The sequence below is a fragment of the Pagrus pagrus genome, assembly GCF_965226575.1.
Source record: "Pagrus pagrus genome assembly, chromosome: 18".
In the NCBI taxonomy this organism is placed as follows: Eukaryota; Metazoa; Chordata; class Actinopteri; order Spariformes; family Sparidae; genus Pagrus; species Pagrus pagrus.
The window spans coordinates 23820630-23836354 of record NC_140202.1 but is presented as its reverse complement, the minus strand read 5'-3'; the positions used below and the strand labels follow the sequence as shown (position 1 = coordinate 23836354).

Here is a 15725-nt window from a genome sequence, read left to right as displayed (position 1 = left end):
CCGGGTTTGATGGTGTGGGCGGGGCTAAACGTGATGACGCAGGAGCCGCCGAATTCAAAACATCCGCAGCCTGTAGCGGGAGTTTTCACCGGAGAAGCGTCATTATTTCACAGTAAATACAGAAAAAGACTTGCTGAACATGGCGGGGGCGTCTGCCACAGGTAACTCGGACTGTTGAAAGCTAGCGTGCTTATGCTAATTAGCGTACTACGAGCGTACTTACTGCTAGCTAGCTTCTTAAGGAGTTTGTTGTGGTGCTCGTTAGCTAAAGCTAGCTAAAGCAAATACGGTCAGGACAGTTTTTGAGCGTCATTTTCACAACTTCCACGCGTTAATACGAATATTTGTTCATCTGCAGGTGTTTTGAGTCAGCTGAGTCAGCTGGAAGTTAAAGCAAGAAGCCGCAAAACTCAACCTCAGCAGCAGCAGCAGAGTCGTGTGAAGGAGCTGAAGGCTAAAGTTGAAGCGCTGAGGGCCCAGAGAGACCAGCTGAAGGCAGAGATAGAGACACACAAGGTGGGACGACCTGATGATCACAGCAGGGTTTGAATAAATGTGAGCTGACACCGTTCAGTTATAATTGTGATGGCATTAGTTGTGACCAAGGAAGATATATCTCCTTGGTTGGTGACAGGAAGTGATGACAAACAATCTTTGTTTACATTAAGAAGAGCTACTGTCATCCTCTCTGTTGTCAGTTAACTTAAACTAATGCATTTTGTTTTACCTTCATCTTCTGGTAGAATGCAACGGAGTACATTTACTGAAGTAATTTACTTAAGTACAATTTTGAGGTACTTGTACTTCACTTGAGTATTTCCATTTTCTGCTACGTTATACTTTTGGAGGCAAATATTGTAATTGTATATTGTCACTAGTTATTAGAGCCAAATTAATACATTTTTAAATTACTTTTAATTTAACTGCCATACATATAAATATATGTACTTTTGATTAGGGGTAGATTATCTGGGCCGATATTCAGCATTTCTCCATTTATTGGAATCTTTGTTTTTTGTCTCTGATTGGAGATAAAGTAAATTAATTTTAAAAAGCACTGCAGTACTTTGGCTCTGATGCAGCATTCCTTTCTCTGTTAGTGGTCACCACTCTGTGCTCTTGGTGTCCACAACACCATCTGATGTCACGAGTAACAGCCAGTAAGCACTGAATAATCTCAATTTGCAAAGTAGCTAAAGTTGTCAAATAAATGGAGTGAAAGTATTAAGTTGCAGAAACTGGAAATAGTCAAGCAAAGTACCTCAAAGTTATACATAAGTACAGTACTTGAGTAAATTGTAGTTGGTTACATTCCATCACTAGTTATTCTCACATCTGAGACTAAGATTTTTATTTGATAAATGTATATCGGTTCCAATTATCCGTTATCAAGCCCTGAAAAAAAATATCGGTCAAGCGCATTTATTTCCCCAAAAATTACTTTTGATACTTAAGTACATTTAATATCTGATACTTTTAGACTTTTACTCAAGTACTATTTGTGTGGGTGACTTTCACTTTTATTAGATTTATTACATTAGAAATGTGTTATATTACTCCGTTACTGCCAAAACTAATATAATTACTTGTCCTGAGCGTTATTATCCCCAATGCTGTATTTAAATTACCTAAAAAGTCGCCCTATTAATCACATACATTTTATTTATAATTGGTGTTTTCTCGTCGGCTAATTTGCTGTTGCTGGTTACACCGTCCTGCCACAGCATCTCCAGAAACTGAGAGAATCTTTGGACAAACAGTCGACACATGAAGAGGAAGAGGAGGAAGAAATGGAGCAAGACTCGGAGCACTCACAAATACTGCGACTGATGGCCAGACATACACAACTGGATGACCTTCTGTACACTCATCACATCATTGGTACTCACTACAAGTTGTTTAATTATTTTGTCTTCTCATGTCATTCACCCAGTTGCAGTTTTGACAGAGATGTTTTCATTAATCCAGTTTTATAAAAATGTCTCCCTGTTTTTTTTCACTGATGTCACCAGGTGGGTACGACATCACAAAGACTCGTCAAGGTAAAGGAGTGTATGTGTCTCTGGCGACCGCCTACGACGGTGTCTTCTTAGAAACCTACAACCTGGAGATAGACCTGAAGCCGACGCTGAGGATCAGTCGTCACAATGTTCCCCCGTTTATTCCCTTGAACAGCCTGGCTGAGCAGAACAACCTGCAGACAAACATAAGAACTTTTCTGGACACGCTCAGCCAACATCTCAACGCCTTTGCCGGTCGAAAGCAGCAGCTGGAGCTTGTGAAGGTGCCAGTTTTCGATTTTCTGGGTGTATGTGGTTGTGTGTGTGTGGGTTTGTGTAATGCCATTATCAATCAATAGTTTTATTTAAGATCAACTTGGGCTCTGAGAAATTATGATGGCCATTTCCTTACTTTGTCTAACCTTTTATAGACCAAAAATTAATTCAGAATTTAATGAAATTAATAATGAAAAAATCATAGCTGCAGCCTTTAAGCACACCAAAACAAACTAACCTTTGAACAAAGAGAGGAAAAATGTTGTAGAATAACACTCTGACCCTCTCCTCCTGCTTGTTTACAGGAACTCCATAAGTCTGTGGAAGTGATGGAGAGTAACGTTTTGTGTTCAATACTGGTGTTGTTGTTCAACCTGCCCAAAGAGAAGACGGCTGTTCTCTGCACGCTGGACTACACTGACCACACCAGAAGTCTTCCCACACGAGTCCACTTTGAATCTGAAGGTAGGATGGCTATGTAAAGATGGACAACTCGCCTCTACTTCCTCCCACTGTACAAAAATTACATGACCCATACACCTGCCTAACTCCGTTGCAAGCAGGTCTCAGCTGTCAAATCATGACATCACAACTCCGTATAGCATCAAATAACTAATTAAAACCAAACTAATTTAAAAAAATGACCCTTTTCACATGAACAGGAAATAACCAACTTTACATTTTCAAATGTGGAATAACTCTTTAATAAATATGGTTATGCTGGTGTTATGAACTTACATTAACTTTAAATATTTACTTGTTTGCAGACAAGAAGCTTCCTGATTCTCCAGAGTGGAAGGAAAACTGCAGCCTGCTCAAGGAGACTCCTGTGCACAAAGCCTTGATCACCATGAAGAAGATGGGGAATATTGTGTAATTCATTCAGAAATAATGACATTTTGTACATATATTTTCATTAAAATATCATTCTTAATGTTTTTAAGTAACACTGTTAAATGTTTCTTCTTGATGTTGCAAATCTTGAGTTATTAAACTGAGTTAAAAGCAAACTTGAGTTTCTCTATGGAGGCTCCACGTGTATTTGCATGTTGCTTTTGTCCTTCAGCTTCTCTATAAACACCGTCACCGTCTTTTGTAAAGTTTCCCTCTGAAGCTGTCTCAGCCTCTCCAGTTCCTCTCGGGCTTTCTGCTGTTGCCTGGCCAGCTCTTTTTCTGAGATTGAGTCAATTGTTGCAATGTTTTTCATCTGCATGAGAGACAGGCTGCTCTGGATGTTGCCCATGTGTCTCACTGAACTGGCAGTTTTGACTGAAAGCGGTGGTGCTGATATCGACCGGCTCTGCTCCACCAGTTCAGATCCCTGGTTGTGGTACTGGGATTTGCTGGAGTACGATCTTCTGCCATCAAATGTATGAATGCCCCTCAGGTGCGTCTCTGCACTATTGTGTTCTCCAATCTCTTTCATAGCGATGTTGACTGTGGCTTTAGGCTCACAGACTTTCACCATCGTGACTTGTCTCTGTTCTTTCATCAGGCGGTCTGTTCTTTGTCGAAGCATTTTGCGAGTGTACCTGTACTGTTTGTCCAACATGTTTAGCTTCAGCTGCAGATCCCTGTCCTCCTTTTGGTTCAACACTCTCAGGTTTCTCTGCAGCGCGTCATGTCTTCTGAAACTTTGATCCATTATAGAAAGTCTAGATGCAGAAAATGTATTTTTAGTCAATTTCTTTAACTTCTTAAAATTCAAGCAAAGGATACGGTTTTCTTACTTGATTTGTGTGCAGCGTCCCCCCAGAGAGCTGTGTTATATAGTTGTGTTTGCTGCTAAGGGTGTCTAAGTGTGTGTAATATAATAGCCTATTATATTTGAAGCAGAGGACAGAATCGCTGGTCATTGTGTGCTGTCACATTCCATAGAGATTCAATTTCAAGATGCCTCGGGAGGGAAGTCGCAGGGTGCAGAATGGAAAGGTGCGTCCCTGGTGTGCATTTATGCACAACACAGGACAAACTTTGGGCTAACAAGGAGGCTGACAAACTTTTCTGGAAGGGGGAAAAATTAAAAGCTCAGAACAAGACTATAAACCTGGCAGCTGAAAACCTTCATGTCTCCAGCAACTTTAAGGGCCCCTTTGAGCCCGCCTCCTCCTCGGGCAGAGAACAGGGCCATCTTCACACAATGAATGCTGACGACGGTTTATAGGCAGAAACACTGGCCTCCTCTGCTGGAGGATGAGTGACTCGACAGGAGCAGCAGGAGACCTTTTCCTATGTCACCATGGAACATGGATCTTTGTGCAGTGTTTATTCTCCGTGGTAATTTCTACACTCATACATGTCTGTTAAAAAAGGTTATAATTCTCCTTGTGGTGCTCTAAACAAGTTAAAACTAATGCAGAAAAATATAGTGCGACTGTGGTTCAGTGTGGCAGCCTCCTCCGCTCTAGCAGCCTTCAGGTGAGAATTCAAACAGAAATCACACCCCAGCTGTGTTTCTTCATCTCTGCATGTGAACATGCTGACTCATGTCAAGTGACAATCCAACACTGCTGCCTCCCAAAATGGATGAATGTTTTGACATGTCTCTTGTATTTGCATCTTTGTAACCAAGCCTGATTCTTGCTTTGCATTTTCAATTCACAGTACAAAGCAGACCTGTTGAAGAGTTTCTCACTAGTGTTTCTAAAAACAGACAGCCTGTCTGAGGCCGGTGATTGACAGCTCGTTCAACCTGGAGGAGATTGCAGAGGCTCACAGGCACATGCAGGGCAAAAAAAACAAAAACAAGGAGAAGATCCTCATTAATAGCCAGAAGAATCAGAAAACTCAGTCATAAACAGCTGCAGTAAAAAGTGCAGTTGATCATTATTTTAAATATGTGTTATTCATCAATAGTCCAACAATGATTTTTGTACAGTACTGTTTCTTCATAATAACAATAGTGAACACATTTCCTTTTCTAGTTATGTTTTCCTTACTGTAATTATACTTCTTTATTGCATATTAGCCTTTCAGCATAGCCTCAGGAATACTTGTACTTCACTTCACATACAGTATTGAATGAGCATATGACAAATAAAACCGTTGAATTGTTGAGTTTTGATGATGATAGCATACTAATATCAGTGGTTGAAAGTAACTAAGTACATTAAGTATTGTACTTTTTACTCTGCTAGATTTATTTGGCAACTGGAGTAACTACTTACTTTATATATTTGCCAGATTATATTTAAAAAATACTCATATCAGGTCATTTCAGAGTAGAACTGACTCCTTAAAGTTTAATTTTCTTATTCAAAATAGGGTCAAACATTTTCTGCCAGGGTTTAAGGAATATTTCTACCTTGTTTCAAAAGAGTCTCAAATCAACTTTTTCACAACTTTAGTGCCGACCTTCCTTATTCTGTCTTAGACCTCATTAGTAGAACCTCCAAATTGAAAACACACAACAAAAATGTTCCAGTGGCCACTTTATTATATACACCTGTACAACCTCATGCAATTCAATACAACAGGGCAGCCAGAAATTCTGCCTTCATGCTTGGAACAAGATTTATAGTTACGGGCATCATAAAATCAGACTTTGAACTTGATATTTTAATTACATCTGTACTTTTAGTGACTTAGGATTTTTAAGGAAATGTACTTGCAATGAAGTACTTTTATACTAAAGTCATACTTCTTTTCAGCAATGAAATTAAGTACATTTACTCAAGTATTGTACTTAAGTACAGTTTTGTGGTACCTGTACCTTACTTGAGTATTTCCATTCTCTGCTATTTTATACTACTACTCCAGCACATGTTGGAGGTAAACACTATACTTTTTATTCACTACATTTATTTGCAAAACTAGTTATAAGTTACTTTGCAGATTGCATAATGCAAGAAGAGAAAGTAGAATTAAAAGTAAGAAGTGCATTTTTAAATTGATTCTGATAATCAGATACGATAATTGATAATAGTAGATATGTATAATTTGCTTTTACCAGTACATTTATTTCCAGAAAATTATTTTGATATTTAAGTGCACTATATATATGACTTAAGTATTGATATATGACTTAAGTATTGATATACTTACAAACATATAAAACATTTAGTGCTGAACATAAAAAATGTGCTTGGAAACAGAGAAAAATACTTAATATTGATTATAATAATACAAATAAACCTGCTCCTTTAATTTATACATCCTGGGTATTTGAAACGCCGTCGCGCACCGATGACGTAACAAGATTACTTCCTGTTTCAAACTTCCCTCTCACCGCTGCGGCTCCTGTGAAGTTTCCTCCGGTTTATGAGGAGAGAAGTTTCAACAGAGGGGACCGTGTGTCAGCTTCAATTTTGGGGGACAGACTTTAAGACAGTCAACAGACATATTCCGGACTCTATGATTCGACCAAAAACTACGATATTTATTTGTCTGGTACGTACGTTTTTCCGTAAAACTTCGTCCTCTTGCGGTCCTGCTAAAGTTAGCTAGCAGTCTGTTAGCAGTTTGTCGTGACTTGCCCCCTCAGGGTTTAACATGTAGTGACTAACTTAGTTAAACATTTGAGTCATTCTGTGTATTTTCTTCTTAACTAATGTGAGCAATGATTATACAATCGGATAAATGGGTTGTCTGAACCTTCAGCATAGTTAACACACGATTGTTGCGGTTTATTTTTTATTATTATTCAAACCCAACTCGTGAGTCGTCAACGTACCCCATGTCAGGACATGTTAGGAAGTGTTTTTGTCTTTTTCTTGTCACAGCAATCAAAGCCCGAATCATGGAGGACCCAAACAGAGCTCAGCGTAAAATGTCAACAGCAGGAGACAGCTTGTACAAAATCCTGGGTCTGGAGAAAGGAGCAACCCCAGAAGACATCAAAAAGGCATACAGGTGTGTTCATAAACATACATTAGTCTGTGCATTCAGCATTGAGTCAACACTAAAGGGCTGTGTTAAGTCATATATTTTTTTCTGTTAACTTGTTATTTGTTTAGTAACAGCAGCTACAGTTAGCAGCAGTTAGCAATTACACTGGTGATCTGTACCCCTTTTGTTTTGAGTGTGAATTTGACAGGTGGTAATTTCATAAATTGCGCCTTCTTTTTCCAGTCTTTGCAAGAATACAAATGGCATATTCCATTAGAGTATTTTAGCATGTTTACTAATATAAGCCCTATACATTTGTTGTTAGTTTTAGTCCTTACAAGTGTCCTGAATTCCTAGTATAGAACTGTTGTGGTGAAGATTGGTTGGTGAAATATCTTTAGTTGCAGATGACTGCAATTCTTCAACAACCAGTGCATAAGACAGCTGCATAATTTCTAACACACCTGTTTCCAGGAAACTGGCGTTGAGGCATCACCCTGACAAGAACCCCGACAATCCAGAAGCTGTTGAGAAATTCAAGGAGATCAATAACGCCAACTCCATCCTCAGTGATGAAAACAAACGAAAGATCTACGACGAGTATGGATCCATGGGCCTCTACGCTGCGGAGCAGTTTGGGGAGGAGGGTGCCAAATACTACTTCCTCATGTCCAAGTGTTGGTTCAAGGTAGGAAGAGTGGGATTTGGCTTTAAAAAGTCTACATCTGCAACATGTGAAAACTGACCATAGCCTGCATGAAAATGCATTTTAGTTGCCAGTTGTAGGTGTGTTTCAGCATGGACTTGCATTTGGAAGTTATGTTAAATTCTGTTTGTTAAGGCGTTTCATAAAAAATAAAAGAACTGCCTTCATGTAGTTTAAGGGGTACTATGTAGTTTTGGAGAAGAAATTTAAGTTTGCTTAGGTATAAAAAATTAAGTAATGAAGGTCTTTCTCTCCTAATGAAAATTTCTTGCCCAAAACTACACAGCACACATTTAAATATTTCATGTGTAAGGTGTAAATGTAATGGTTGTTGGCATACAAAGAGCATATGTATCCTGACGATAGTTTCTTCTATCTTCAGGCACTCTTCATGTGCTGCAGTATCTTCACCTGCTGCTGCTGTTGCTGCTGCTGCTGTTTCTGCTGTGGGAAGTGTAAAACTTCAGAAGAGGAAGACAATTTTGTCTATATTGACCCCGAGGACCTCGAGGCAGAGCTCAGAGAACAGGATGCAGGTGAGAGACTTTGTTCTTTTGGCTTTTTTGTACAGAAATTAAAAGGATATCCTCCAGGACTGTCTAACTTCGGAAAAAAGCCCATGTTACATTGTCTAGTTGATCTCTTACCTCAGATGTAAAACAGAAACTAAAAGCTGCTTAATCAGTTGATAATCAGTAGATTTCAAAAACTTGCAGTTTGCATTTTTCATACGTTCCGATCCGTTGCTTTCTGAGATAAGAGTAGTTAAAGCTGTTTGCACCCCACACTTTGTTGGTGCAGACAATGTTTCTTTTTTTATTTTGTTGTGCAGTTTTAACTGAATTAAATGTTTATTGTGATTAGTAATGGACATAACTATTTACTTTCAGATTTTCCAGAGTCAGGTTTTGGTCAGAGACTGAACAGTTACTGTAAGAGATTAAAGGAATAGTTCTACATTTTGGATAATAGGCTCATTCCAGTTCTGGCTCAGAGTATGATGAGAAGATTGATACCACTCTCAAGTCAGTGCACCAAAGTGATAGCCGTCAGCTGGTTAGCTGAGCTTAGCATAAAGACTGGAAACTGTTATAAAGTGAAGTTGTCTCTGTCCAAAGGTAACGATTGCCAAACATGCAGCTGAAACATTTAGAAAGACACTTCCTTCTCGCGGTCAAGAAACAGTCTGCACATAATACCTCACAAGATGGTACAGACTGTTTCCAGTCTATATGCCACTGTAAAGCAGTGAGATCATCTCTGACTCTCAGAGAGTTTTTCTTTAAAATCCCTAACCCTTATTCGTGTGTTTCTAGCCATGACAGTGAGTAGAGTGATGTTATTTGTGTGCGTTTGCTCAGTGTTAAATTTTGTTTCACAGCAGGAGACCATGTAATAATTATTCAGCCAAGCCCCAGTGACACTTCAGGTAAAGTTTACCTGTCCTCAGCTGACTGCCGCACTGTGCTGCTTTGCTTATCTGGCAGAACCTGAAGCAGTTTCACTGTGGAGGAGTTCATGTTAACAGCTTCTAACAGGCCTGGTATCTAAAAAAAATAACGCACTAATACTTTTATTTCATTGTATTAACATCTTCCCTTCAAGTGCTGCATAAAGCAGAAAGAAAAAGAAACTAAGCTGACTTTTTTTTTTTACCCATATTTCTTATAACTTACTAATAACTCTGCTTGCTTACAGTTATCACTGTTAATAATGTTATAAATGTGGAATAAATGGTGGTCTAAAATGTAAATATCAAGAGCAGTGGTTCTCAATCTGAGCGGTGGGATCCCAAATGAATTTGGGAGATGACTTCAGAAAAGATTTTATAAGGAAAAGGCACATTTCTACTATAATGTGTTAACGACCTTACTCAATACATTGTGTTTGAGCGCAGTAGAACCACTGATCTTGAGCGACTGCACTTAAAACAACCTGTGCTACCTGAAGTTGCACCTGGTATTGATCTAACACTTCTTGTGATGCTTATTTGCTCAAGCTGTTGTTTTTGTCTTGCTCCTCAATGCTGTGTATTATGTAAACTACGATACGGTATCTCAAGAATATTTATTTGTACTTACCCTATTTTGACAAGGTCTTTACACTGTTACACTACTTTGTATTATAGGCTTGTTTGCTACCTTAAAGGGTAACTTCACCAATTTTACACATTAAAGTGTGTTTACAGGTCTTGAAGAGTACTTCTGTATATGTGAAAAAAGTAGTACAAAGTATTTTGTGGCTCCAGAGGAAGCTGCTGGTTATCTGATAAATTACCTCCAGTAATGTCACTCAGTGGCCACAGTTGCATTGTGCATTGCCTGAAAGTTGACAATTTCCTGTCTGTCCACTAAATAATTATTCGGCTCATCATTGCAGCTCTATTTAGTCTGTTCTGCCACTTTTACTGAGAAATAAATCAAAGTATAAAAAGTATAGAAACTGTAGGTTTAATCTAAACAACTGTTTTTCACACCTCCAGGTGAGAATGCACCGATTGTGATTCAGCCCCACGCAACCAACGGCACCTCAGGGCCCTGATCCATCCATAAATGAGTGAGTGGGGTTCTTCGGAGTCTGGACTTGTCGAAAAAAAACCATGTCGTCATCAGCGTTTGTATATTCAAAGTGAATGATGATGTGTAGAAATTATGGTTTTGAATGTGGTTGTTTTCCTCAGAGACTTTGGCTGGCTTGCAGAAAACATATTTATCTCAGAGGCATTTTTGTTTGAATGAATCAAACAGCGACTTGATTGTGCCATAGTTTGTTTTTTTAAGTGCCAATGGGTTTGTCTTTGATCAAATCTCATATTTATTGTTTTTTTACTTTATATCTCTGAATCTGGACTGCAGTAACACATGACAAAGCCATGCACCAAGGCTCTGAAATAACTATTTTTCACATGCACTTTAATATCCCACATTCATGTTTAAAATCCTGAAGCTGCCATGATGGTCTGAGAACATTCCTACTCAAGATGACTCTTGGGTCTGAAATGTTTGAATATATTTTTAATGCATCTTTAAAGGCTGGTTCAGGTTTTTCAGGTTATTAGAGGTCAACCACTCGGAGACGTTGGAAATGTTCCAAATTGTAGAGACAAAACAAAACAAAGGGCTAAATGAAATGATTCAGTTATATTCCTCAGATGTAAAATGTATTACTATACAAGGTTTATTTTAAATGTTTGCATGTCAGCTGTGTCCACTGCCTGTAAATAGCCTGGTGAGAATTATTCAAATAATGCTGATAGAAATAAAACATTTAGGGAAACACACTCACTTTCTTTCGGGAAGATATATGAGATTCCGATTTTTGACTCTTTACGTCGTTGTACAACTCAAGATAGTTGTATGATTGTGAGTCTTAAAATTGTTGTGTATTGACATTATTTCGTACTTCTGATTCGATCTGACCTGAACAGTATTTACAAGTTTGAAACTGGCAGTTCATTATGATCACATGTCCCCTCCATTGACCTTACAGAGGAGTCGGAGCCCCCTTCATTCCTATGAAAGCTGCTCAGTGATCATGAAGCCAAAAAAAGCTTGACTTATTAAGCTTAAATTATCCTGATCTTCTGCGTTGTGGGCCCATAAAGCATGCGCACCAGGGACTTCCATTGGAGGAGCAGCTAACTCCTGGTTTAACCCCCCCAGCTAGCTTGAGTAGAGATAAAATGAGTTAACCGTGCAGCTCTTCTAGACTTTGCTTTCTAAGCAAAAAAAGTATTTTTTGGCCCCAGTGCGTTATGTGACGTTGTAATTAGTTGGTGCTGTTCCAGGGGGCTTGGTCGTCTTAGCTCACCTTTCAAAGCCACTGGTTATCCAGGATGACATAAATGCGGCAAAGAGTATGGAGCTGAAACCAAGAGGTGGGTAGCCTAGCTTAGCATAAAGACTGAAAGCAAGGGGGAAAAGCTAGCCTTGTTCAAAAATATACCTGTAATGCTCACATTCTGGAGTCATGAGAGAAAATCTTATCATCTAACTCTTGTAAAGAAAGTGAATACATGTATTTCCCAACATAGTGAACCAGTTCAGACTAGTTGTGCTGCTGTTTAGTGAACCAGTTCTTTAAAAGAGAGTAGTTGTGCTGCTGTTTAGTTAGCTGTATCTGCTCTAAAGGTGACCTCAAGTAAAGCCAATACATTTTCAGTTACCGACAAAGCTCCCACACCACTCTCAACAGCAATTTCCCACACATGTCACTCAAACAAAAATTGCTTCACTCGACAACAAGTGAACGTGCTCACTTGATTTATTGCCAATTTTCCTGGTGTCCCCCGATCCAGATGTGTCAATACCTTCTTTTAATGATCTCTCTGTGGCGTCTGAGGTGATATATCCACTGTATGTATCGTGATATTATGCTCAATGCAAGAATTGTGTTTTTATGTAAATTTAGAGATATATTTTTGATCTGAGGTTTTATGACAAATTAAGTGTATATTAAGAGAGCGCCTTAAATTATGTCATCTCTCATCATGTTTACATTTTATTTCTCTCTGTGCTGGGTGGAGGAGTGTTATGCTTGTGGTTCAGTGGGTTACAGTTTGTACAAATCTGATGTGTATGTGTGTGCATCATTTTTATCATCTGATCTGTTTTTTCTTGGACTACAAGGTAAAGTTTAAACAATCCCCACACTCTTATTTAAAAGCCGGTTTTGTATATGTTGAGTTACTGAAAGCATTCGTGACAAAACTTCACAAAAGTGCCTGAACACATTTTGGGGGGATTTTTTTCTTCTTCTCCTCCTTCAGGTTTGAATGTCTCATCAAAGATTTATTATGTTTTGTCTCAAACATTCCTGGGTATTTTTCCTTTCTTTCAATTTTTACATGTTTTTCCAAACTATTATTTTTCTGTTTCTGTAAAATGTGTCAGATCAAATAAACTTGGGTGATACTGAATGCCATAAAGTTGTCTTGTATTTTTTACCTGTTTGCTGTTAGTGACCTGCCATTGGCTCCTGTTGTGCTCCACCCTTGTCAGATAACACGTGTGAGAGCAGCTGGCAAGATTCACTTAAAAACTAGTTAAACTTAAAGGGAGTCAATGAAGTGTAGTCTCCTGAGGATATGGAGTTATCGACGGATTCGGAGAAGCAACAACTGATTGAGACTCAATTAGAGCCTCTTAACTGGTACGTTTTTATTCTTTAAATCCTCCTAGTCATTGAGCTCATGTACATATTTCGGGGGATCTGTAAGGAAACCAGTCACAGCTCCGTCTTCTCTCAGGACAAGTGCTCCAGATGAAAAATATTCTGACTCTGCATCAGAGTTCAGTGACGATGCCTCCAGTGTGGACGGCCTGTGGCAGCACGATTGGCGGCTCTGCCAGGAGACGGACTCGATGTCGGGGGCCGAAAGTGACACCAAACGTTTGGCCAGAAGGAAGCTCTACGTCGCCTGCGCCGTCAGCCTCGTCTTCATGACCGGAGAGGTGATTGGTGAGATGAAAAAGCATCGTCGCCATAAATGTATCAGATGCTTCATGCAGGGTTAATAAAAAGTCTTAAAATGTTTGGAAAATGCTTAATATCAACTGTTATGTCCAAGGTTATTCATTGTGTTTATACTTTATTTGCTTTGAAAACCTGTTTATGAGTTAATTTGAAACACAGTTGTATCCTGACTTGCCCTTAATCTTGTCTTTAGGCAGCTGGACAGTGAAAACAGATTCTGGTTAGTGTTATTAACGGGGTTTAGGAGAAGGTCACAGTAGAAAGTACATAAACCCCTTTGAGCTCTGGCACACACGTCCTTCTGATGACAGTCTGCAGCCATCACCTCTCGTCTCTGCAGGTGGATACGCTGCTCGCAGTCTGGCCATCATGACGGATGCAGCACATCTGCTGACCGACTTTGGCAGCATCATGATCAGCATCTTCTCTCTGTGGATCTCATCCAGGCCACAGACGCACAGCATGACATTTGGGTGGCATCGAGCAGGTGAGATCAAAATGAAATGGAATCGGTCTTTTTACTTAAATCGATAGTGAGACGAGGAGGTCGACATCAAGATGGAACAAGGCTGTAGCGACCTCTCTCAGAGCCCGACCTCCTGGAGGAACAAACACCCAGTCACACTGGACTCTGCTTTGATTTGAAGGTGTTTACCAGCGAGAGGAGAGCTCAGATTCCTTTTAACTTTTGGGATTTAAAAGTGGATTTCTCTGAGTTTGAACATTGTTAGAAACATGTTGGATAAAACACAACTCAAGAAAATATATAACAAAGGTGTAGTCGACATTTGAATGCAGAAATCTCAGTTGAATAATCTGTAACTGTTGTATGACTCTCAGATGTTGTGTTGAACAGAGATTCTGGGCATGTTGCTGTCAGTTGTGTCTATCTGGGCTGTGACCGCAGTGTTGGTCCTGTCAGCCATACAGAGGATCACTGACGGAGACTACGACATCGACAGTCAGATCATGCTCATAACCTCAGGCTGTGCTGTGGGAGTCAACGTCCTGTGAGTACGACGAGCTCACCCTCACAATTATTCTTATTTGGTGTATCGGACTTTCTTCTAAAACAGTTTGGACTTATTTAGGATGATCCTGATCCTCCATCAGTCCGGAGCCTCACACGGCCACAGTCACGGCTTTTCCTCTGGCCGGCTGCAGAGGGACAAACAGGGTCAGGAGCACGGACACCATCACGGTCACCATCACGGCAACGCCAGTGTGAGGGCGGCGTTCATTCACGTGGTGGGCGATCTGGTGCAAAGTGTTGGAGTCCTGCTGGCTGCCACCATCATCCACTTCTGGGTCAGTGTCAGCCAAAACACTCAAGGGGTCTCTGCACCTGAGCTAAAAAGTCTCTTTCTTGTTTTTATTATTTGTAATAACAGTATTTCTGTTTTCCTCACAGCCTGAATATAAAGTAGCTGATCCAATTTGCACGTTCCTGTTCTCCTTGCTTGTTGTTGGAACAACACTTCCCATCACAAAGGATGTTTTCAGAATACTGATGGAAGGTGAACACTTGTGTTTGGTATGAAAATATCAGTTTATTGACTGCAGGTTGTGTGTTTGTGACACCGAGCGCCGCCTTTGTCTTCTGCAGGCACTCCTCAGGACGTTCACATCAACACTGTGAGAGAGCTGCTGCTGTCTGTGAGAGGAGTCACCGCTGTTCACAGCCTGCACATGTGGAGCCTCAACATGACTCACTCTTTACTTTCTGTCCACGTGGCCGCAGGTAGACCAGCACTGCTTATCTCCACAACACAGCTGATAAAATGTCCATCAGTGTTTCCCAAAGCTCAAGATAACACCCTCAAAAAAGATTCAGTTTACTGTCAAAGAGTAAAGAAACCAGAATATATTCACATTTATTCTTGAATAATTGAGTAGCTTTAGTAGTAAGTTATTACCCAGCTGTCAAAGAATAACACAAGTCTAGTACTGATGCCGCATGTGTAAGATGATGATGTAAACCACAACTTCCCCGTATGTGTCCACAGAAGAAGAAGCTGACGCACAGATCGTCCTCATGAAGGCCACAAAGCTCCTGCGCTCCGAGTTCAGTTTCTCCGGCATCACAATCCAAGTGGAGCGATAAAAAGGACCGCAGAGACTGAAGACAGGCTGCCTCAAAGCCTTTTGAGAAAATATTTAGTCACGCTGTTACAATGGTTGTTTGTTTAATAATTTATTTGGTTTTCTTATTTATAAAGCAGCAGATGTGTGTCAGTGGAAGCCATGGCAAACTACAGCATCAACCACCGGACTCCCTTAGAAAACCTTGCAATTTTGAGAGTTGTTGAGTGAAGAGAAACTTTTTGAAACTGTTATGGGAAATTCAAAATCATTTGTCCCTTTTTGTAAATTCGGCATTAAATTAAGTTAATCCGTCTGCTATTCTTCGTCTAAAGACACGTGTTACTACCAGGTGTAAA

The 15725-nt window shown here is 39.8% G+C and overlaps 3 protein-coding genes across 4 annotated transcripts; all 3 read left to right on the top strand.

Annotated features, from left to right (window-relative positions):
• Nucleotides 1-47: 47 nt before the first annotated feature.
• On the top strand, nucleotides 48-3219 carry cenpo (centromere protein O). The gene is made up of 6 exons (XM_084380587.1): nucleotides 48-161; nucleotides 359-516; nucleotides 1725-1881; nucleotides 2013-2284; nucleotides 2582-2741; nucleotides 3044-3219. The coding sequence occupies exons 1-6, from the start codon at nucleotides 140-142 to the stop codon at nucleotides 3151-3153; spliced, it is 879 nt and encodes a 292-aa protein (XP_084236713.1). The 5' UTR covers nucleotides 48-139; the 3' UTR covers nucleotides 3154-3219.
• A 3268-nt stretch (nucleotides 3220-6487) lies between these two features.
• On the top strand, nucleotides 6488-12727 carry LOC311274111 (dnaJ homolog subfamily C member 5-like). Of its 2 annotated transcripts, XM_084381527.1 has the most exons (6): nucleotides 6488-6665; nucleotides 6998-7127; nucleotides 7578-7791; nucleotides 8192-8345; nucleotides 9191-9238; nucleotides 10292-12727. In XM_084381527.1, the coding sequence occupies exons 2-6, from the start codon at nucleotides 7015-7017 to the stop codon at nucleotides 10348-10350; spliced, it is 588 nt and encodes a 195-aa protein (XP_084237653.1). In that variant the 5' UTR covers nucleotides 6488-6665; nucleotides 6998-7014; the 3' UTR covers nucleotides 10351-12727. The 2 variants fall into 2 exon arrangements, with proteins under 2 accessions (XP_084237653.1, XP_084237654.1); XM_084381528.1 differs by lacking the exon at nucleotides 9191-9238.
• An 88-nt stretch (nucleotides 12728-12815) lies between these two features.
• LOC311274412 (proton-coupled zinc antiporter SLC30A2-like) lies at nucleotides 12816-15716 on the top strand. Its single transcript, XM_084382084.1, has 8 exons — nucleotides 12816-12960; nucleotides 13058-13269; nucleotides 13625-13771; nucleotides 14141-14294; nucleotides 14376-14592; nucleotides 14696-14801; nucleotides 14891-15025; nucleotides 15291-15716. Exons 1-8 carry the CDS (start codon nucleotides 12896-12898, stop codon nucleotides 15386-15388), a joined length of 1134 nt encoding a protein of 377 aa, XP_084238210.1. The 5' UTR covers nucleotides 12816-12895; the 3' UTR covers nucleotides 15389-15716.
• Nucleotides 15717-15725: the final 9 nt, after the last annotated feature.